General features: G+C 37.3%; 1 protein-coding gene and 1 long non-coding RNA gene across 4 annotated transcripts in view; both read right to left on the reverse strand.

Moving 5' to 3' along the window:
• Positions 1–29: 29 nt before the first annotated feature.
• Positions 30–1,331, reverse strand: LOC141380868 (uncharacterized). Its single transcript, XR_012400179.1, has 2 exons — positions 1,285–1,331; positions 30–1,182 (listed from the first exon to the last, which is right to left on the reverse strand). It is a non-coding gene; the product is annotated as an uncharacterized lncRNA (long non-coding RNA).
• A 536-nt stretch (positions 1,332–1,867) lies between these two features.
• The window catches only part of mon2 (MON2 homolog, regulator of endosome-to-Golgi trafficking), a 55,722-nt gene continuing 34,399 nt past the window's right edge, over positions 1,868–23,190 (reverse strand). The window contains exons 21-35 of one of the 3 annotated variants that reach the window (XM_021470577.3): positions 22,299–22,409; positions 22,033–22,208; positions 21,514–21,676; positions 20,914–21,207; positions 19,412–19,610; positions 18,704–19,338; positions 14,733–14,876; positions 14,091–14,108; positions 11,399–11,527; positions 8,862–9,052; positions 8,722–8,782; positions 7,420–7,543; positions 6,563–6,770; positions 4,727–4,809; positions 1,868–2,575 (exon numbers count right to left, since the gene is read on the reverse strand). In XM_021470577.3, coding sequence (XP_021326252.1) covers positions 2,412–2,575; positions 4,727–4,809; positions 6,563–6,770; positions 7,420–7,543; positions 8,722–8,782; positions 8,862–9,052; positions 11,399–11,527; positions 14,091–14,108; positions 14,733–14,876; positions 18,704–19,338; positions 19,412–19,610; positions 20,914–21,207; positions 21,514–21,676; positions 22,033–22,208; positions 22,299–22,409 — 2,700 coding nt within the window. In that variant the 3' untranslated portion in view covers positions 1,868–2,411. Of the gene's footprint in view, positions 2,576–4,726; positions 4,810–6,562; positions 6,771–7,419; positions 7,544–8,721; positions 8,783–8,861; positions 9,053–11,398; positions 11,528–14,090; positions 14,109–14,732; positions 14,877–18,703; positions 19,339–19,411; positions 19,611–20,913; positions 21,208–21,513; positions 21,677–22,032; positions 22,209–22,298; positions 23,185–23,190 lie in introns of all 3 variants that reach the window. The other 2 variants (XM_021470580.3, XM_073942497.1) reach the window with 2 other exon arrangements.

Raw genomic sequence — 23,190 nt, forward strand, 5'->3', positions numbered from 1 at the left:
GTCTGGGTAACAAAAAAACCTTTTCCTCCTTTGAACACAATATATTTTTATTTTGAGAAACTTTTTTTTATTTTTTTTATATTTAAAATATTTTAAATGTTTTGGAACGATAAACACCCCAGCAGGCACAGGATGTCAACATCGATGTTGTACCCCAACGTCATGGAGGTACGTCAATTTAAAATGAAATCTTTTTTTGGGATCTTTTCTGCTGGAGATACAGTTGTCCTAAAAAAGTACATTTAAAAAATCATACACGTACCTTAGGAACGGTATAGCTGAAAATTTTGGCGGTTATTAAACCTTGACTTTTTCCAAACCGTGGTATAGCTTGAAAACGGTTATCGTCCCATGTGATCGATGTTGTACCCCAACGTCAAGGAGATGTTGCATTTTGTTTGGGATTGAAAATCCAGTTAACATCAAAACCCAACATCAGGCCGGCGTCATTGTCCAACTTCCAACCTAAAATCAGCCAAATATCAACGTCTAATGATGTTACAGCTTGACGTTGTGTGGACGTTACTCAGATGACGTCTATCAGATGTTGGATTTTGGTTGCCATGCCTGAAGAATGTCAGTATTTCATGTCAATATGATGCTGGTTTAAAATGTCGGCTCGGCGCTGGATTTTGGTCACTTTCCAACACAACCTAAAATTAACCAAATATCAACGTCATTTGTCGTCGTTATTGGACGTCAAATTAATGTTGTGCTTAGACGCTGGCTAGACATTGACTTTTGGTCACCTGAAGTCATGACCTACATCTAACCTATCATTAGTGTCTTATGATGTTGTGTGGCTGCTGGGATGTCAGGCTAAATAATTTAAATTAATCAGTGAATCAAACATTCTGCTGTCTTCATTTGCTTCAAAAACACAGATTTCTGACAGTTTAAAATGAAATCTTTTTGAAGATCTTTTCTGCTGGAGATACAGTTGTCCTAAAAAAGTCAATTTAAAAAATCATACACGTACCTTAGGAACGGTATAGCTGAAAATTTTGGCGGTTATTAAACCTTGACTTTTCCCAAACCGTGGTATACCTTGAAGACAATTATCGTCCCATGTGATTGATGTTGTACCCCAACGTCATGGAGATGTTGCACTTTGTTTGGGATTGAAAATCGAGTTAACATTAAAACCCAACATCAGGCTGGCGTCAGTGTCCAACTTCCAACCTAAAATCAACCAAATATCAAAGTCTAATGATGTTACAGCTTGACGTTGTGTGGACGTTACTACGATGACGTCTATCAGATGTTGGATTTTGGTTGCCATACCTGACAAATCTTTTTTAAGATCTTTTCTGCGGGAGATACAGTTGTCCTAAAAAAAGTAAACAAAAAATAATAATAAAAAATCGGTCCCACTTTATATTAAGTGTCCTTAACTACTATGTACTTGCATCAAAAAAATAAATACATCTTACTGTGTTCATAATGTATTTGAGAACACTTGTGGTGCTTTTGAGTTGGGATAGGGGTAGGGTTATGGACAGGTTTGGTGGTATAGGTAGGTTTAAGGGTGTGTTGAGGTGTAAGGAAGGGTCAACAATGTATTTATGAATGTAATTACAGAAGTTAATTACAGATGTAATTACATACAGGTATTTAATCAAGCATTAAGTACACAGTAAATACATGTATTTACACAATTAATACACTGTAACTAATTGTTAATTTCTGTGTAAGTACATATTAGTTAAGGACACTTAATATAAAGTGGGACCAAAAAATCTTACACATTCCTTGAAAATGGTATAGCAGAAAATGTTGGCGGTTTTAAAACCTTGAGATTTCCAAACCGTGGTATACCTTGAACACGGTTGTCGTCCCATGTCTAGTAACCAGAGGACAATACATGTGATGTTCATAGAACTGTACCATTTATTATTGTACACACACCAGGTTCAACCCTTCTTAATGCGACTAAAGATGACGTGGAATGTTACAGTAAGATCTTGCATAAAATCCATTGCTGTTGAGAAAACTTCACACACAAAAAAAAGACCATCCTTCATGTAATTATCATGATTAGTTTTTTCATTCTCTCTTTTAAATGATTTTTGGATCTGATTTTCAATCCAAATACGTGTTTCTTAATTACATCTTTAACACTATCACCAAACACTGTACATCAACTCCAGATGGGGAGGGAAGTGGGGGGAGGGGGAGATCAAGAAATAAACCCATAAAAACAACACTGCAAATTTAACATAGCAGTTAATACATCGTTAAAGTCGGCCAATCAGAGACTATTGTCAGCTCATATTAGAATTAACTTCAGAAAGATGGGATTTCGGAGCTGTCAGTCAACGGTTACCATGACGATGGGGCTGAATCGGTGTCCTCACGCTCGGCGTATGAAACAGTCATATTCATGTTCGCGGTAGAGTAAAAACGTTCAGTCACGATTCGCCGTTCTGCACTTTGGAGACGGGCGGCTGCATGAAGTCTTTAAAGGGCCCCAGGGCGTCTTTAAGGGCCGAACTGACTTCAGGAGATGTGCAGGTGATGCATTCAACCAGCGTTGGGTACAACGCAATCACCTGAGCCCAAACGTTCCCATCCACTGAGAGAGAAACAGACAAGAAGTACATGAAGTAAACAAAAACAAGGATGTAGAATCTAGATTTGCCTAAAGCAGACTTACGAAAACATTAATCATAATGTAAACACAAAACAACAGTTTCCATCTGGAGCTCTTTCACGGGACTCCACACTTGTAAACACTGACTCCAACGGGTTTGCACAGCTCAAGGTCCCACCCACACTGATCACAACTACCCAGCCGACCAATTACAGAGCTCGAGCTATGAGTCATTGCGACGTGTAGTTAAATTTTTTTCTTAGAGGTGCAAATCGGCGTTAGACACAGCGAGGGCTATGTGACCGCAACAAAGACTGGAGCCGGAGCATACACATGCGCTTGACGCAGAAGTATAATTCAGCCTTTACCCTAATCAGCGAACCTTATTTGCTATTTCTACGCAGAATTTTGTCGATCTGTGGATTTATGTGGAATAAAAATTTATGTGGATTTATGCGGTCTCTTTTGTACATAAATTATTTAAACATTTGCATTTTATTCAATACTATTAATAAAATTATATTTTAAAAAATCAATAAATATTAGTGGTGTCAAAATTAGTGCGTTAACGCATGCGATTAATTTGAAATATTTAACGTGTTAAAAAAAATTAACGCAGTTGCAATTTATTTTCTTTCCTGTTGTGGCCGACGTGTGTTGCATTACAATTAATGTTGCATTACCTTTCGATTTCTGTTTTAATGGAATTTGATACCGCATGGCGAACGAGATAAAAAAAAACCCTCCGCATATCGTGACTCGGTGGTCCTTTAAGGTAATCAAAAAAACTGACTGCTTACATGGTAGACTTTTTATAAGAGTATTATTTTAATCATGTTAAAATCGGAGTATTGGTGTTCATGTAAATGAAGTGCCAAATGAAGTCGCGAATTTTAAAAGAGCTGTCGCGTTCCTCTGCCTTTCAGTATGCGCCCTCCAATGTGTTATTAAGTTTGACACGTGCCTTGTGTGTGTGTGTGTGTGTGTGTGTGTGTTTGTGAGTGTGTGCCTACCAGCAACAAACCTGCCTAAACGTCATTGTCCGTAACCACTAAATAAAAAAATTACGAATTGCCGTTTTCATTAATTTTATATGTGAATAGCCAAAATGACAAGTTTCATTCTTTTGAATGTGATAATCGTGATTAATTAAAAAAAATTGTGATTAATTAGTAAATTTTTAAAATCAATTGACAGGACTAATAAATATATATAAATTTACATATATTTGTGAGAAAACAAACAGAATGAATGATGGGCTTAAAAACCTGCAGATTTCTGTGCAGATTCTGTATGTCTACCCATCTTTTATCATTGCAAATATATAAAATATTACAGCAAAATATGTCTAAAAAATACTCCCCATGAAAAGATTTAGTCTTCCTAAAATAATAATAATAAGTCAGAGCAATAGCCTGGTGCTTAGCTCGTTGACATATGGTGCAGTAGCACGCTAGGGCATGCCGAATTTGAAAACCCAGCACGAGGACATTTCCCTACCCTATCCCTCTCTCTCTCTCTCTCTCTCTCTCTCTCTCTCTTCAACTCCACTTCCTGTCTCAATACTGTCCTATCTAATAAAAGCAAAAAGACCAAAAAATAAATAAATAAATCTTAAAAAATAATAATAATAAACTCTACAATGTGTCTGTGCTGTGAATAAATGTACAGTATTGTCCCAAAAAAATAAATAAAAATAATATATATATATATATGTATTAAATGGAATTACATAAAATACAAAAATAAATAAATGATGTTGGTGAATATCATGTAGAGCAGGGGTGTCCAAGCTCCTGGAGGGCCGGTGTCCTGTATATTTTAGCGTCCTTCAACACACCTTCCTGAAGTCTCTAGTATACCTAAAAGAGCTTGATTAGCTGGTTCAGGTGTGTTTAATTGGGGTTGGATCTAAAATATGCAGGACAACGGCCCTCCAGGACTGAGTTTGGACATCCCTGATCTAGACTATCAATATCATACAGCTACAAAAATATTGTGCTTGTGTTTTACATCTATCAGCCAATCTCTGCTGGGTTTATAAAACAAAGATGGAAAATATTTATTGTAGTTAAAAAATGTGGCAGAAATGCTTTCAAACAATCACGATGCTGAAGGACAAACGCGTCTCACCGTTCTCCGGTTGCGTCTTTTTCAGGGAATCCATGAGAGTACTGATGGCTTTTAACACAAAGATGATCTCAGTCACTTGTTGCCTTGAGGAAACAAAAGACAAATGGTGACAAACGCTGAGAATCAGGCAGAAAACAAGCTCATACTTCAGCCAAAAATACAAAGAAATAGATGGTATTGTGCATACAGACTGAAGTTTTTAAATAAAATGTCAAAATTTATTAGACTGCTAGCATGTCTGAAATGTGCAGAATCTAATCATAAAACCTGAATGACCAGTATAATGTTACAGAATTTGACAAATTTCGCATGAAACGATCAATAGTGCTGTGCAACTAATCAAATCGAGATGTGGACTAGTGTAAACTGCACACTATTTAAGTACAATAAATATATCAAACAAACACATATAATAACGCTATATATAACCCTGAATGGTTGAAATCTTTACTGCAATGTGAGCATTAAGCATTACTCTTTCAGGTTGGTCCCATTTACATTTCTCTTTATCCATATGGACTTGCATCTTATGTTTATGGCTCTGTAAATATTGTACATGTTTGCTGTATTGTGTTTTCTTCTGTTTTTTTTTTTTATTTTTTTTAATGTTAGGCCTAACCAGGGACGAGGGCTGCAAATTAGCTTTATGCTATATGCCCTATGTACACAACATCGGTTATCTTTGTATAACAATGTCAAGTGTGTTGTCCCTGTAAAATAAACAAGCAAATAAAAAAAATAAATACAAATTTAATCAGTTATTGTGACCAATTGTCATTTTCAGAGAAAAATATTTACATTTTGTTTTTAATTTGGAATAAATGTTATTAGACATTTGCAGAACAACACACGTTTACATTCTACTCATTCCTAAACATAAGAAATTGATTAAACTGGCTGTATTACAACTTAACAGAGTTAACCAGAATGTAGAGACACACAAAATTATTATTTTTTTTATTTCTGAAGATACAAATAATATAGAAAATAGAAGTTTCATATCCATTTAAAAAATGTCACATCCTGATATTGACACATATCACGATTTACTACCTTCTCTTTAAATTCAATGCTTCAGGTGTGATCATATTTCTATATTTATTTAGAACTTCAGGGCATTGTTTGATTAAAAATGTAGAAATATAAAATTAATATTAATCAAATATAAAACCCTTTTAAAAAACGAACGATTTCAAGTCTAAAACAAAAATGTTAAATATTGCTAAATAAAATAAAAATAAAAACATTGTACTTTCAAGACCGCATTTTTCTCACAATGGCATATAATATTATTATATTATAATATTATATAATATAATGGAAAAATAAATTAATTAATCAACACATTTCTAATCATAATAGTGTTATTAACTCATCTCTAATAACTGATTTATTTTCTCTTTGCCATGATGACAGTAAATAATATTAGACTAGATATTCTTCAAGACACTTCTATACAGCTTAAAGTGACATTTAAAGGCTTCACTAGGGTAATTAGGGTAAAGTTAGGGTAATTAGGCAAGTCATTGTAAAACAGTGGTTTGTTCTGGAGACAATCCAACACTAATATTGCTGAAGGGGGCGAATAATATTGAGCTTAAAATGGCTTTAAAACAATAAAAACTGCTTTTATTGTAGCCGAAATAAACCAAATAAGACTTTCTCCAGAAGAACAAACATTAGAGGAAAAACTGTGAAAATTTCCTGAATCTGTTCAACATCATCATGAGGGCGAATAACGTTGACTTCACATGTGGTCATATTGCACAGCCCAATCTTGGAGGCTCAACATGTTGTAGAGTCACCCAGAAGTGTGAATGTAAAAGTGTTATTCACCTGGGCAGCGGGCAGCGTCCACTGAGCCGCTCGTCCTCCACGTATCGTCGCAGCACGTCCTGCGCCCGCTGCAGCAGCACCGACAGCGCCATGCGGGAGATAAAGCCCTCCTGCGGCGTCGACACTTTATTACTGAAGGAAAACTGCAGGAGCGTCTCGAAGCACACTTTGGAGAAATCCTCCCGCATGCGCATGTCCATCTCAGCCTCTGTACAACAGCGGGAAAACACACGTTCATTACGGTGGCTTGAAGAAAATGATGACACATTTGCTTGTTGATTCTGAATGATTTTACTGCATCGTCTGCATAGTGTTCAGCGCTTCGAGAAACTATTAAAATTATTATAATAAATATTATATTCAATGTAACATTCAATTATTATCTTTTTTGGCTTAGTCCCTTTATTAATCCGGGGTTCGCCACAGTGGAATGAACCGCCAACTTATGCAGCATGTTTTTTATGCAGCGGATGCCCTTCCAGCTGCAACCCATCTCTAGGAAAACAAAGAGAGGGCGGGGCATAAACTAGCCCCTCCCCTTAAGGAAAACAGTGTTTGGTTTTCATCACCGCTCTGCCAATGAGAGTGGCTGAGCTCAAGCACATCAAATGAAAAGACAACAAGAAGAAGAGGGCGGGGCATGTCAGACACTAGAAAGCATTTGATTCGTCAGAAGATTAAATGAGAAACTGAAGTATGAGGTGACGTCAAAAAGTGTTGATCCATTTAGGTGGAAGTGACCAACTGCAGGATTTGGATGTTTATATCAGGTTTATATCTTCTGAAATAAGTTGAGCTGACTATATTATAGGTATCCTTAAGACTAACACACTGATACTAACATCTACTAAGCCTACCTGTGAATGATGAAGACTGCGAGTGGATCGATCCTTTATTCAGCATGCTCATGATACGGCCCACAAACTCTTTGGGTATGAAATTGGCAAATGGTAAAATCTCTGAGCTGATCAACTGCACCACCTAGAGGAGAAAAAAAAAACACACAAATATATATATATATATATATTTTTTTAATACATTTACTTATTTGTTTCCTCATGCAAATTAAATATAATTTAAAAATATTTTTTAAAATGTAAAACATCCAAAATATTCAAATAAAAATTATTTTAATGCAACAAAGGTAAAAATTGTTTATATATATATATATATATATGCTTATTTAATTAAGACATATATAAACATATATAAAGGTTTATTTAATTAGGAACAAAAATCTTTACTTACAATTATTATATTTTAATATGAAATAAGAATATGTAATATAAAAATATTTAAATAAATAAAAAATTAAAAACATACATATATATATATATATATATATATGACAAAATATAATAAATATAATATAATAAAGTAAATATAATAAATAAAATAAATAATAAAATAAGCAAATATTTAATTTACACCAATGTAATATATTACATTTTAATATAAATTTAATAAACTCAATTTTACACACACACACACAAAAAGATCTCTTTCAATATTATTTTATAATATCAGCTTATTACCAACACATCTAGTCTGAACTGCACTTATTTTAATACAGTAATACTGTTATTCCAGCTCTGGGTTGCAGTGTGATATTTATCCATGTGGATCTACAGTTGAAGTCACATTTATTAGTCCTCCCGTGATTTTTTGTTTCTCCTTTTTCCAAATTTTTCCCATATGATGTTGAACAGATTCAGGAATTTTTCACAGCATGTCTGATAATATTTTTTCCTCTGGAGAAAGTCTGATTTGTTTAATTTCAGCTAGAATAAAATCAGTTATTAATTTTTTAAAAGCCATTTTAAGCTCAATATTATTAGCCCCTTTAAGCTATATTAGTGTTGGATTGTCTCCAGAACAAACCACTGTTTTATAATGACTTGCCTAATTACCCTAACTTTACCCTAATTACCCTAGTGAAGCCTTTAAATGACACTTTAAGCTGAACACTGGTGTCTTGAAGAATATCTAGTCTAATATTATTTACTGTCATCATGACAAAGAGAAAATAAATCCGATATTAGAGATGAGTTATTAACACTGTTATGTTTAGAAATGGGTTGAAAAAATCTGCTCTGTTAAACAAAATATTTAGCAGGGCTAATAACTCTGACTTCAACAGTCGAGTGAGATGAAATTACCTCCACATCTACAGCTTCATTCCTCTGGAACTCCTGTATGGACAGATTATCTGGAGGTGTGCTGCGGGAAACATGAGGAAGGATGAAAATAAGCTGTGTTTTCTTTTAATATGTTACGATATGATGTGGAGATCGGACACCTCTTGGTAAACAGGAAGTCCTCGAAGGCGTTCGCCAGCTCCGGCCACATCGTGTCGAATTTTCCTGATGATGCTTGTTGCCGAGCAACAGGGAGTCCAATGGAAAGCACTTTGAGCAGCGAGGAGACGGCCAGTTTCCAGGTGCTCTCAGCAGGACAGGCGTATTTCAGGCCCAGAGGAATCCTCACAGTCTACAACACACACGAGGAGGAGTTTCAGCAATCGGTTCTCACTCTTTTACTCAGAATTTTTCAGGGTAAAAAAAAGAAAGAAAAAATGCTGAATTTTAGATGTAAACTCAGAATACAGACGAAGTCAGAGTTGAGTTTTTCTGGAATTATGAGTTAATATCTCGCAATTCTCACATATTTGTGTTCTTCTTACCATCAAAATTCTGAGTTTATATCTTGCAACAGATTTTTTTTTTTTTTACACACATCCTAAAATCCTTTTTATGGTTTTTCTTTTCATCTGGCAGCTCTCTAATTTTTGAGGGTAAAAAAAGTCATGATTTTCAGGCGTAAACTAAAGAATATAGAGCAAGTCAGAATTTTAAGACATGAACTGTGAGAAGAAAATTTATTATGTAAACTAAGAATTCAGAGGAAAAAAATTGATTCTAGGATGCATACTAAGAACTTTTGTGGGTAAAAAGTGATGATTTTCAGATGTAAACTGCCAAATCCCAATTGTGAGACAAAATCTCTAAAATTATGAGACAAAGATCAGAGCTTTGATATAAAAAACAAAGAAAGAAGTAATTAGAGGATGTGGACTCTGAATTTCATTCATTCATTTTCTTTTCGGCTTAGTCCCTTTATTAATCTGGGGTCACCACAGCGGAATGAACCACCAACTTATCCAGCATGTGTTTTACCCAGAAGATGCTCTTCCAGCTGCAACCCATCTCTGGAAAACATCCATACACAATCATGCAGTACGGACAATTTAGCTTACCCAATTCACCTGTACCGCATGTGTTTGGACTGTGGGGGAAACCGGAACAACCGGAGCAAACCTACACGAATGCGGAGAGAACATGCAAACTCCACAAAGAAACGCCAACTGACGCAGCTGAGGCTCGAACCAGCGACCTTCTTGCTGTAAGGCAACAGCACTACCTACTGTGCCACCGCGTCGCTCTGCTCTGAATTTTTGAGGGTAAAACAAGTCATGATTTTGAGATGTAAACCCTGCAATCATGAGACAAAAGTCAGAACTGAGATAAAAATCAAAGAAAAAAGTCATTTAAGCATGTGTACTCAGAATCTGTGAAGGAAAAAAAGTCCCAACTGAGATGTAAATTCAGTTTGCATCTCGCAAATTCTGGCATTTTTCTGTTCTGAGTTCACGCATCCTGTAATGCCTTTTCTTTCTAATAATTTTCTTGTTTGCAGATCATAAAATGACTTTTTTTCCATCTTGCAGTTCTGTCTTTTGTCTTAAAACCCAATCTTATAATTCCTGGGTTTATCTCCCACAGCAACAAAAATGCTTTACCTCACTGACCTTCTTAGTTTGAACATCCTAAAATGACCCCCACCACCTGAACACTAAGCTTACCAATCATACATTTTTGTACATTTTTTTTTTTACATTTCCATCTTGCAATTCTGAATTTATCTCTCACAAATGACACTTTTCCCCCAGAATTCATCAAACATTCATTTAAGGATGTGTAATCTCAGAACTCCACGTTTACATGTTATTAAATGACGTTTTTACCCTTTAAATTCTGACTTTTGCATTATAATTCCAGATGCACGTCTCACAATTATTACTTTTTTCAGTGAATTATGAGTTTAATTGACAAAAAAATGATCTTTTTCATTATTCCCAGATTTGTCATAAAATTCTAAGTGTTCATCTGGCAATTCTGACAATTATTGTTAGATTAAATGCAATAAAAGGGCTTTTTTTTCTTGGAATCAATATCATTAGTCAAAAAATAATAATAATTTATGCATCCCTAAAATGCCCTTAAAATCTTGAAATAAAGACATTTTGATCCTCAAGATTGCGAGCATCCTGCAATTCTCACACTGTCTCCTTCACTGTTTACACATCCTAAACTGACTTTTTTCCCCAACAAATTCTGAGTTTACGTCTTGAAATAATGACTTTTAAGTGACCGTTTGACTCCCATAAAATTAATTTTGACTACATCTTGCAATTCTCACATTTCCCTTGTTTACAAATCCTGAAATCATGTCTTTTCCCCTCAGAATTCCCTCAGTTTTTATTTTGCAGTTGTGACTTTCGTCTTATAATTCCAGGCATTTTGTCTATTTTGCTCCTCAGAATTTTCTAAATGATATTTTTCTTGAAATCCAGGTCATCACTGCACATTTGTTATTTTCTGAAATTCAGTTCTCACATTTCTAATGTTTTTATTCTATTGTGGAAACATGGATTAGCCAGTTGCTCCACTAAAAACAGCTGAAACTGGCACAGAAGATGCCAGTGATTTACATTTGAATTAGTACCAACGTTAGCAGTTTCATCTATAACATAACCCAATGATTTTAGCTTTGTACCTTGATGATGTTTTGCAGAACTTTCTCATTGATAACGGCTTTGTGGCAGGCGGTTTTATGATACAGATCCACCACCACCTCCAGAGATCGCTCCGCAAACGGCACGTAATTTAAGGCCACCCACTCCGCCTGCACACAAAGAGAAAAACACAAACTAAAGACAGCGAATATATAAGAGCAATATTAACATGCATAACATCCTGCCTCATCCTCGGCCTCAAAGACACATATACAAATCAAATAATAAAACATTGAAAAAGTACAGCGAAAATACTCAACACTTCAACAGCAAATCTTCAAGAGGTTCAAACCAAGGAGCATGTTACATCACATTATCCACACACTACAGGACTGGGATTAAATGCTGAGGATGACAGGAAAAAAATCCCCCACAGATTTCCACACTTCAGCGCTAATAACATTTGTGCAAGACTTTAGTGACAGAATCCACATTACTTTGACACAATCCATAACAATAGATAAAAAGCAGCAAATACAGGCCGAGCAAACCACTGATGCACACAAGGAGGAGCAGATCTGTTCATAACAGCTTGATTGGAGCTGGGATAGTTCAGCAATGTTTGACACCATACACAAGTGCAAAATAATGACCTGCCAAAATGTGGCTGAGGTTTAGGTGCGGAATCATAGTGTGTAGTATACACTGCAAACTACTTCAAAAAAATCTAATTTGAATGAGAGATATTTTGGTTTTAATCCAGTTATTTGTATAGTTTGTTTCTTGAAGGTTTGTGTAAAATAATATATGGAAGTCTGATGAGGAAACGAGGTTAAAAATCAGCTGAAATGATTAAAACACAGTAACTGGAAGGTCAACTCGAGCACAATGCATTGTGGGATACTTATATATCAAGTAGTAGGTCACTGAGGTAGTTTATTAAACACTGTGTGCATACTACTACAATAGCAGTAGCATTTTATTCACTGTAAAATGATGTGTCATGAATAAAATTTGATGGTGGCGCTAGAGAGTTTGTCAAATTGGCATGATAATTGGTACAAGAAAACGTAAAACTATCCACTACAAGTGTGTCAAATTTCAGAACATTTCACCACATAGTTTTGGAGAAAGCCAGAAAGTAATGCTGTGAAGTTGTTAGCATTTGGGTCCAGCTTACAAAAGTAGTATATTATACACGGTGTACATACTACAACAATAGCATTAGCATTTTATTTACTATACAATTATACTTTATATATAAATAATAGTAAAAATCAGAGCTGAAATTATTAAAACACAGTAACTGGAAGGTCATCTAAAACACAATGCATAATGGGATACTGTATTTCAAGTAGTAGGTCACTGAGGTATTCTGAGGCTTACAAATGTAGTGTATTTAACAATGTGTGCATACTACAACAACAGCGGTAGCATTTTATTTACTATACAATAATGTATTTTGAATAAAATTTGATGGTGGCGCTAGAGAGTTTGTCAAATTGGCATGATAATTGGTACAAGAGAAGATAAAACTATCCACTACAAGTGTGTCAAATTTCAGAACATTTCACCACATGGTTTTGGAGAAAGCCAGAAAGTAATGCTGTGAAGATGTTAGCATTTGGGTCCAGCTTAAAAAAGTAGTATATTATACACGGTGTACATACTACAACAATAACAGTAGCATTTTATTTACTATACAATTATACTTTATATATAAATGATAGTAAAAATCAGAGCTGAAATTATTAAAACACAGTAACTGGAAGGTCATCTAAAACACAATGCGTAGTGGGATACTTATATTTCAAGTAGTAGGTCACTGAGGTATTCTGAGGCTTACAAATGTAGTATATTAAACACTCTGTGCATACTACAACAACAGCAGTAGCATTTTATTTACTATACAATAATGTATTTTGAATAAAATTTGATGGTGGCGCTAGAGAGTTTGTCAAATTGGCATGATAATTGGTACAAGAGAAGATAAAACTATCCACTACAAGTGTGTCAAATTTCAGAACATTTCACCACATGGTTTTGGAGAAAGCCAGAAAGTAATGCTGTGAAGTTATTGGCGTTTGGTTCCAGCTTACCAAAGTAGTATATTATACACGGTGTACAATATAAACTATAAAAATAGCAGTAGCATTTTATTTACTATACACTTATGTATTATATATAAAATGATGTTAAAAATCAGAGCTGAAATTATTAAAACACAGTAACTGGAAGGTCATCTAAAACACAATGCATTGTGGGATACTGTATTTCAAGTAGTAGGTCACTGTGGTATTCTGAGGCTTACAAAAGTAGTATATTAAACACTGTGTGCATACTACAACAACAGGAGCAGCATTTTGTTTACTTTAAAATGATGTATTATGCATAAAATTCGATGGTGGCGCTAGAGAGTTTGGCAAATTGGCATGATAATTGGTACAAGAGAAGATAAAACTATCCACTACAAGTGTGTCAAATTTCAGAACATTTCACCACATGGTTTTGGAGAAAGCCAGAAAATAATGCTGTGAAGATGTTGGCGTTTGGTTCCAGCTTTGAGTTTAATGAACAAATGCAGCTGATGGAAATGAACGGAGAAATGTTAGACGATCATGAAAGAACGATGTTTGTTCAAAGAGCTGAGATTAGCAGAAGAGAAAAACGAGACGGAAAGCAAAAGAGAAACGGAGATATAGAAGACGACAGCAGGAGGGAGGAAAAACTCACCGGTGCAAACAGTTGGATCTAAAGCGGATCCGTATGAAGTACAAAAACAGAACAAGAGAAGAGCAGACAAATGTTTACTACCACTGCTCATAACAACAACAACAGCACACCAATGAATCTGAATTAACCATGGTGACGACAAAGACGAACAAACGTTTGGTTTGAAGGTCATGTTTAAAAATACTTTGCACTTAACTTCAGGGATATGCAAATAATTGAAAATTTCTACCAGTACCTAGTTTAAAAGTGTGTCTGATAAATACTCTCGCGCTGAATTTCAAAACAATGCAATCCAAAGCATTCAAACATGACTGAAACAGGCACGAAATGAAACTAAGACAATCAAAACACCATGCAGAAACTAGTTTTTTTTTTATTAAGGGGAGATTGAGAGGAAAGATGGTGAAACTATCTTTTAGCATCTCTGTAAACCTAGCACAACTGACATCTTGAAACACAGACACAGAAGTGAACGTTGTATGACGATGATTAGTGCATGTGTGGTGAGTCATAAAACAACAATGCCCATCAACAAAAGCTCAGTTCCACCATCTTGAACAAAAGCAACTCCAGCATCTCAGAAATGGAAGAAAGCTTGAAAAAGTGAAGCTCATAAGAGATGCGAACAGGACAGAGACTCACCTGGTTGTATTTGGCATTGGCCACATGTTTAGTCTCCATCTTTCCATACTGAGGAGGCTTACAGGAGAACTCCACAAACAGCAGGAGCTGCTCAAAGATGGCAGGATACATCACTTGGAGATTCTCCGAACTCACACAAATTGCCTGGAAGAATGACAATTTCAGACAATCAGAAAGAGAAAGAGTCCACACAAAACAACTGACTTGTGTTCACATACAAACAACCATGAAAAAGCCCCAAACCCTGAGTTTGGTGGGAAAACTAAGATCGGGAATAAATGAATGAGTTGCTGATTGATCGATTCCTGATTAGCAGTGTAAATATTAGAGCTGCGGCCAGAGGTGGGAGCAAGTCAAACATGTGCAAGTCTCAAGCAAGTCAAGTCAGGGCTCGAAATTAACTTTTTTACTTGGTAGCACCGCTGCTCCTAACTTCAAATATTTAGGAGCACCAAAAAATTTTTAGGAGCACCAGAAAAAATTTAGGAGCACCCACCAAAAATGAATGAGCACAGCTGCAAATTGTTTTTAAGGGATTTATTGTATTTTAAAACAACATTAATAGGACTGACAAAAACCAGAAACAACTATCTAACTAATGCTGCGAAGACATTGATATTTGTGTGCAATAATTCCAAAATGAATGTCTAATAATTAGGCCATAGAATATTAATGATGTAAAAAAATGACAATAATAGTAATGAATTCCATTTCTCATTATGATACTGCCTTGAATGTGCATGAATGTAGGTTATCTGCTATAAAAAGTCTGTTACTTTATGAAAAAATATTGTATAGTTTGCATCAAACAAAAATGAAGCATTGCAGTAAGAAATATTAATTTTGTACAGCTGTTTATATATGCATGTCAATTTAATAAATAATATTTCTGCTACAAAACAAACAAAAGATTATAATAAATCATTCAATTCAATGATGAAAGCTGCAACTTTAGGTGGGGTTTGCAAACCTGCGTGCTTTAAGTTTTTACTCTTCAGCCGTTTGCATTTCCTGTGGTCATAAAAGCTCCTTCCCTGTCATCTGACAGCGGAATACCTTGAGTGATTGACGGCTTATATAAACCAATATAGCGGCAGGGAAGAGCGATTCAGCACGTTTTTACAAAAAATCTAAACAGGTCGCACTACAACCATTATCTGCAGTCGCACTAATGCGGCCAAATATATTAGGAGGTCGCATAGATTAATTTTCGGGCGCATATGCGACCAAAATGGTCGCAATTTCGAGCCCTGCAAGTCAATTTTTTTCAGACTCAAGTCAAGTCGAGTCACTGCTTATCTCAATTTAAGTCGTAGCTTGCTCTAGCAAGTCACTTTAAAGTCAATCAAATTTTTGCTGATTTATTAATTTTTTTACTTTTGCAATTTCGTCTGCAATGTACATGTATAACTTTTGGTTTTGTATGTAATGCATAATATTTAACAAACGGATATTTATTTAACAAAAACAAGTTATTTCGAGTCATTTAACTCAAGCCCAAGTCAAGCCTCAAGTCATGACAGTCGAGTCCAAGTCAAGCCGAGTCTTTTTTTGGATATTTGTCAAGCAGGTCTCAAGTCTTAAAATTTGCAACTTAAGTCTGACTCAAGTCAAGTCATGTGACTCGAGTCCCCCATCTCTGGTTGCGGAAAATTTGATTCTGAGGTTAGTTTTTAAACCATCAGATGGAGATGTTTGCTTTATAAACAATCAGACTATACTAGCATCTAAACACCACTTAAACCTAAATTAATAATAAAAAAAGTTAGGAAAGGTTTAAGCGAATTACAAGATTCTGTAGTGAGCTGTATTTACATTAATCTAATGACAAAGCCTTACTAAACCTTACTTACGTGAAGAAACCTTACTAATCATGAAGATTTTTCTTCAGCTTTTTTTCTTCAGCTTTTAATACAATTTATCCTCATATTTTAATCCAGAGACTTTTAGATCATTTTCAACTAAGCAACAATTGCTTAGCTGGATTTGAGACTTTTTAACCAACAGAACACAAAGAGTGCGAATAAACAGTTCCCTGTCTGAAAGCCTGGATCACCTCAGGGGTGTGTGTTATCCCCACTTTTATTTATTCTGTACACAGACATGTGTCAGAGCACATTTGAAAATCATTTCATTTTAAAACACGCAGACGACACTGTGATTGTAAGCCTCCTGCAAGGAGAGGAAAACAGTCATGGTCCCATGATAGTGGATCATTTTGTTCAGTGGTGTGAGGAGTCAAATCTAAAACTTAATGCAACAAAAACTAAGAATATGATTATTGATTTTAGAAGGAGTCATACAGCAGCTGAGGTCAGGGGTCAAAAAGTAGAATGGTTGGAGAACTACAAATATTTGAGTACCATTATTGACCGATAGAGGTGTGAACCTATACTGGTCTCACGGTTCGGTTTGGTTACGATTATCATGCCATCAATTCGGTTCAATTCGATATCTCGGTGCATCACGGTGCATTGACGATGCTTTCCATATATAGTGTTATATTTTAGGGGGGAGGCTATAACATGCTGTCTGTATAAACAGACACACAGCAACACACTGTCTCATATTCAAACACATACACAAACATAGACAGCATCAAACAAACAAACACCCACACGCACACACACAAACAAACACACTTAAGCCCTTGCAACAGGGAGAGCTCGCGCTGAGTGGAGCAGAAAAACGAAAAAAAAAAAAAGCAGTGCTCAACATGTCGAGCGAAAAAAAGAAAGACAGCTGTGAAACATAACCAGCTTTGTCTTTCTGTAGGAAACACACTTTAGATCTTTTTAGGGTAAGGGGTTTTTGAGTTATTGCCGTCTATAACTGAATGTGTGTCAGGAAAATCGAAAACAAAACCAACTGAAGCGCGCTCATTTCTGGCACCCACTGGATATACAGCGCCCTTAGCATTTGCCTATGGTGCCTATGCCACGGGCCGGCCCTGAGTTGGCTGAGTGTTGTAAATACCGGCGCTCACCTCCCTCATGACAGAGCGCATAGGAGATAAATGACGTCAGTACATAATAACCGGTTATGGTTATTACTGAATCGATACCGAATTGTCCGCGTCTGCATCGCGGTGCACCGAAAATACAGTTAATTTTGACACCCCTATTGACCGATCTTTAAACTCTGAGGCAAACTGTGATGCTGTATGCAAGAAGGGGCATCAGCGCCTATATTGTCTAAGGAAACTATCACGTTTTCACATTATCCCCAATATGCACATATTTTTTGTTTGTTATCGTGCTTTCATTGAGTATTCTATCCTTCGCTATGGTGGCTTGGTTTGGAGGTCTGTCTCTCAAAAGCTCTCTCTAGCTGAGCCAGGTTGTTAGGTGGTCTAGCAGGTTGATTGGCGAATCACAGCTGAGTACTGAATCTCTGTATAGTAGGCAGCTTTTATGGATTGCCCAGAACATTAGTAGCTATAGCTCTCATCCTCTGTCTGAGGAGTTTATCCTGCTCCCTTCGGGTTGAAGGTTTTGGATGCTTTTTAGTGGGACTAAACGATTTAGGAATAGCTTTATCCCATCATCTACTGTTGCTCTGAATAAATTGTAATCTTTTATAAGGAACTTTGCATGTGTATATGCAGGTGTGTATCCGTGTGATTTAACTGTATCAAATGCCAAAAAGAATCTACCTACGGGTACTAATAAAGCCAACTAACTTACATGACCGAAAGCACAAGCGCTCTTCCTCACGAGCATTTAAAAGCTTGTCTAGAGCTCTGTCTGCTGTTAAAAACTAGTCTAGTGCCCCGTCTGCAGTAAAAAGAAAAGCCAAGCTTCGATTTGAGAGAGAATAGCAATGCATTTAGAGGATCTAAGAATCTATGCAGAACTGATAACATTTTAATTAGCCACAAATTTATCTAGGTCCAACCTAACAACTATCATCAAAGTCTGAAATCAACCTCAAACAGTGCAGTGAACACACATATTCTGAAAGTGCTGTACCTTCTGCAGGACATCAAGTGCGGTCAGGACTGCCTCCTGCAGGCTGGTGAGCACTGCTTCAGTGTAGGAAGGCAAGATAAATGGTGAGGAGTCCGAGCTTATGGGGACCGACACGGCTCCGTGCAGAATCACCCCCAACTTCTTGAGATCCTCCATACTGAAGCCTCCTGCAATGTGCTGGTAGAGTGCTGGGAAAATCTGTATTAGTGCCGTGAGGAAAGGCTGACTTGGTACAAACACTAGTTTATCGGTTCCGCCACTAGGCGGCCGTGTGCACTCAGTTCCTACTCGGTACCAAGTGTTCCACGCTGACCACCAGAGGGCCGAGTCGTCCAGCTCCTCTCCAGGTGGCGGAAGTGAAGGTTGTGCAGCGTAGCGTTGGGCTAAACGCTCAGCAAGAGAATCAGATCTGACTAGAGGTCTTCCTGGTCCAGATCCTTGAAGAGACTCCATAAGCACAGAAGGAACGTCTATAGCAGAGAGAGCGTCAGGTTTATCCGTGTCTTTAATTGGTGTGACTAGTTGGAGGATCTCCTGGAAGCTCTTAAGGGCTGCTAGGGAAACTTCATTGTTCTTGCTGAGGGCAGCAGATTGAATGTGGTCCAACAGAACTTCCCAAGCCTTGAAAAAGTCACCTGAAACAGGAACATGACTTTTAGAAGCAAATCCTGAGATTTGTCGATGTAAGCCACTTTTCTTAATGCTTACCAAGCTGCTGGAGCAGGTATCTCCTGGTGTTGAAGATGCGCGCTACGCCCGCAAGTGTCAGAACCCATGTTTCTGCCCACTGCTTCTCTGCCGTATCTCGCGAGTGGTGGATGAGGATGTTCCCACCTCCAGATTCAATCTTTTCTTTGTCAGCCGTGGTGGAGGACTTCCTTACACAGTCCAGAAGATGAAACAGAACCTGCGGAGCAACATTACTGGGTTTTGGTCTTTAGAAACAATAACTAATCAGTGGGTTTAATCTGGATAATAGTCAAATCTGTAGGTGGGTTTAATTTTGTCATGTGTCAAGTTGCAACCAGCAAAGCATATTGAGCCATGATCAAGTCTGATTTGGGAAAGTAATTTTAACTGTAACTGGATTAAATCTGATCAAACAAAGCAATGTTAATTTAGTCACCAGTCAAGCCTGATCCAAAAGAAGCTATTTTACTTAAGCTAGGTTTAATTACATCTCGTGTCAAGTCTGATCCTAGAAAGGAATTGAATTAGAAGTAGGCCTAATTTGATCAACGATCAAACCTCATTCAGTAAAGCAATTCTGACTACTTTACTTTGGTCCCCAGTGAAATCTAATCCAACAAAGCATTTTCACCATGTGTTTAACTTATTCTCTAGTCACCTATGATCCAGCAAAGCAATTTGAACTAGAAATGAGTTTCAAGAGTTCACACTTAGCTGATGATTGATTTTAAGCAAGTTTGGCATGCTGTCCCGGGAGAGAGCCATGAGCTCAAAAGGTCGTTGAGCCCTGGGCTCCCTCTCGTTTGCAGGGCGAGAGGGGAGCCTTGAGCTCAGGTAGATCTCGACAACTCTCCCTTGATAAGATCTGATGACTAAAATTGAATGCTATGAAGAGAGATCTGCTGCAGGATGACAGATTGACTGTCGTGTTGAATTTAGATTGATCAACTCACTTGTGGGAGGAAACCAGAGGACCCGGGGAAAACCCACGTGAGCAGAGGAAGAACATGCAAACTACGCACAGAAACGACCACAGGCCTGTTAAAGGACTAGAACCGGTGACGTTCTTGCTGTGAGGCGACAGTGCTAATCACTGGGCCACCGTGCCGCCCTATGGAGGGAAAGGTGAAGAGGTCGGGGTGGAAGGGGGGATTCTTCAAATCGAAGATGACTGTAGTGAGAAACCCTGGCTCTTTATAGTGGGTTAGGACTGGCCTGATTGGTGGATCATCCATGCTAATGCAGAACCAGCCGTGTTCAATCATAATCACGTGATCCTCTCGAAATTAGTTCATGACTGAACTTCACTTAAGTTGGCCCATGCGTGAGTAGGGTCCAACATAGCAATTCTGACAAGAACTAGGGATCCCCAATGGAATCTGATACAACAAAGCATTTCCAACCTCAATGAATTTAGTTCTGCAGTTAAGTCTAGTCCAACATTCAATTGTAAGTCTGATCTAAACAATTGCAATATAACTACAACTAAGCTTAATTTGGTTCACGCCCAGGTCCAATACCTTCCAAACAACAATGTTCCAAGTTGGTGGTTGCAGCAGCGTTCCATGAGCAGCGATGGTGGAGAACATTGTCTGGCCGGCGCTCTTCCTCACAGCTGGCCGTGGGTCCACACACAACTCGCCCAGCTTGGCATACAGGCACAACCATAGGCAGTCAAAAGGTGGCGCTGGGTGAAAGGGTCGGTTCAGAGGTTCACCTTTATCTTGGGCCTGTTTCAAGAGAACTGCTTCCTCCTTGTCCAGCTCTTCTGTAATGGCTTCTCCCCTTTGGAAAAAGTAGTCTGAGATGTTCCACTACAGTGGAGAAAAGAAAGATGGTTAGTTTATCCACTTCAACACATACAGTGTTGGGTAAAACAGTAATATATTACAAATTTAAGCGTATCCTATATTGAAAATGCTAATGCTAAAATAACATAACCCTTAGTTTCCAACTGCTTGCCTTAAAAAGTAACTAAGTGACACATCAACTTAAGATTGTAATATATTACACAGGATCCATATATCCAACTAGAACTTCACTTGTCTGCAAGAATGCTCAGAACCACATTTGACATAGCCGTCAGCATCACGCTAAGCAACATCAGCAGTGCTTCTCACCAGCAGGCCGATAGACGTCAGGCTGATATTAAGCTCCTGGTTCTGGAGCCCAAAGCTTCCGGCTACATCCACCACAATTTGTAGGCACATGCAAGGCATTGTGGGCAAGAAGTCGGTCACTACTAACTGCAGGCACTGGAAGGCTGTTCGTATGAGGGATTCACTGAGGAACAAAGATGTGTTTAGTAAAACTGAGACACTCCAAGTTCAACATTTAAAGTGCAGTTTTTGGATGCTATTTATTAGCTAGTAAATCATGAAGACTTCCTTGGTCAAACAGCTTCAAAAGATATGACAGTTGTCAAGCACCATACAGGACTAACTTCCCAAACAGATGAAAATGGAAAGTCTTGCTTGTCTTAAGTAAGTAAATTTATTTTGGTGAATTTAAGATTAAGACCCTTAGATATTTCAATAAGCGTCCACACCTTTGTCAATGAAAACAATTCCAAGCAAATCCCAAACTGGTCAACGTTGCTTGTCAATAAGATCACCCTTTAAGAAGTGAATGCATCTCACCCCTGGTCATTGCGGATCGCCCCAATAACCCCCAGAACCAGAGGCCATCCCGGTCCCAGACTGTCTCCCTGGTTCTGTAGGATCTGCAGGACACACTCCAGCTGTTTCTGTCGGATGTCAGCATGAAGGACATTCGAGAGCTCCTTCAGCGGGTTTAGAAGGAGCAACTGCAGCCTCTGAGGTGGAAATACACATGCAGTCCAATCAATAACCAAACTCAAATTTGAAAGCAGCATTGGTTTTGGACTATCTGACTGAACTGCTACCTGGTTTTGGGACAGCGGAGGATCATGCTTGTAGGAAAGTCCTGCTTTGATCAGCGAGGTGATGGCCTCTGCACCCCACTCCCTCATACGAGCATTAGGATGCTGACACACCTGACAGAATAATAGAAAAGTAGGCTTCATGTTCTTATGCAATATATCATTTTCTGAATATTTTCTTTTGATTTTGTGGTAAAATATGATTCAGACAACGAAATTTCAACAATATGGACAAAGAAGACACAAATCAAACATTACAAATAGTGCGAGATGATCCACGGATAGACGAAATAACACCATTAACACAAAAAGCAAAGCAAATCAGCTTTTAAAATAACACGTTAAAGCAACAATAAATTTAAAAAGATATATATATTTTTGTAGATTATAAAAACATGCACCACAAAAGGAGATGATTAAATGATTTAGGTAATGTGATAATCTGGAATCACAGAGGTTCACATTATTTTTGTGTCAATATTTCACAATGCACTAAATTCAATGGAGGAAAGTGTTCAGCAACTCTAATCCCAATTGCAAAACCAGCCTGAAACTTAATTTTAACCCCAATTCCAATGGGGCTCCAATCCAAATTCTAACAACAACAACTCCTATTCAAATTCTATCCCCATCTCAACACCTATCCCAATTCTATACCCAATCCCATACCTCACTCTGATCCCAATTCTTAACACGAACTCCAGTCAAAACTCAAACCCCAATTTCAACCCCAAGTCCAGACTAAACTTGATCTCTAATGGATTAATAAAGGGACTAAGCCGACAAGAAAATGAATGAATGAATGAAAACTTTTAGTTCTAACCTTGATTCCAGTCCAAAATCTAAACCCAATCCCAATTTCAACCACAATTCCAGCCAAAACTCTAACCTAAAC

The sequence above is a fragment of the Danio rerio genome, chromosome 25 (assembly GCF_049306965.1).
Source record: "Danio rerio strain Tuebingen ecotype United States chromosome 25, GRCz12tu, whole genome shotgun sequence".
In the NCBI taxonomy this organism is placed as follows: Eukaryota; Metazoa; Chordata; class Actinopteri; order Cypriniformes; family Danionidae; genus Danio; species Danio rerio.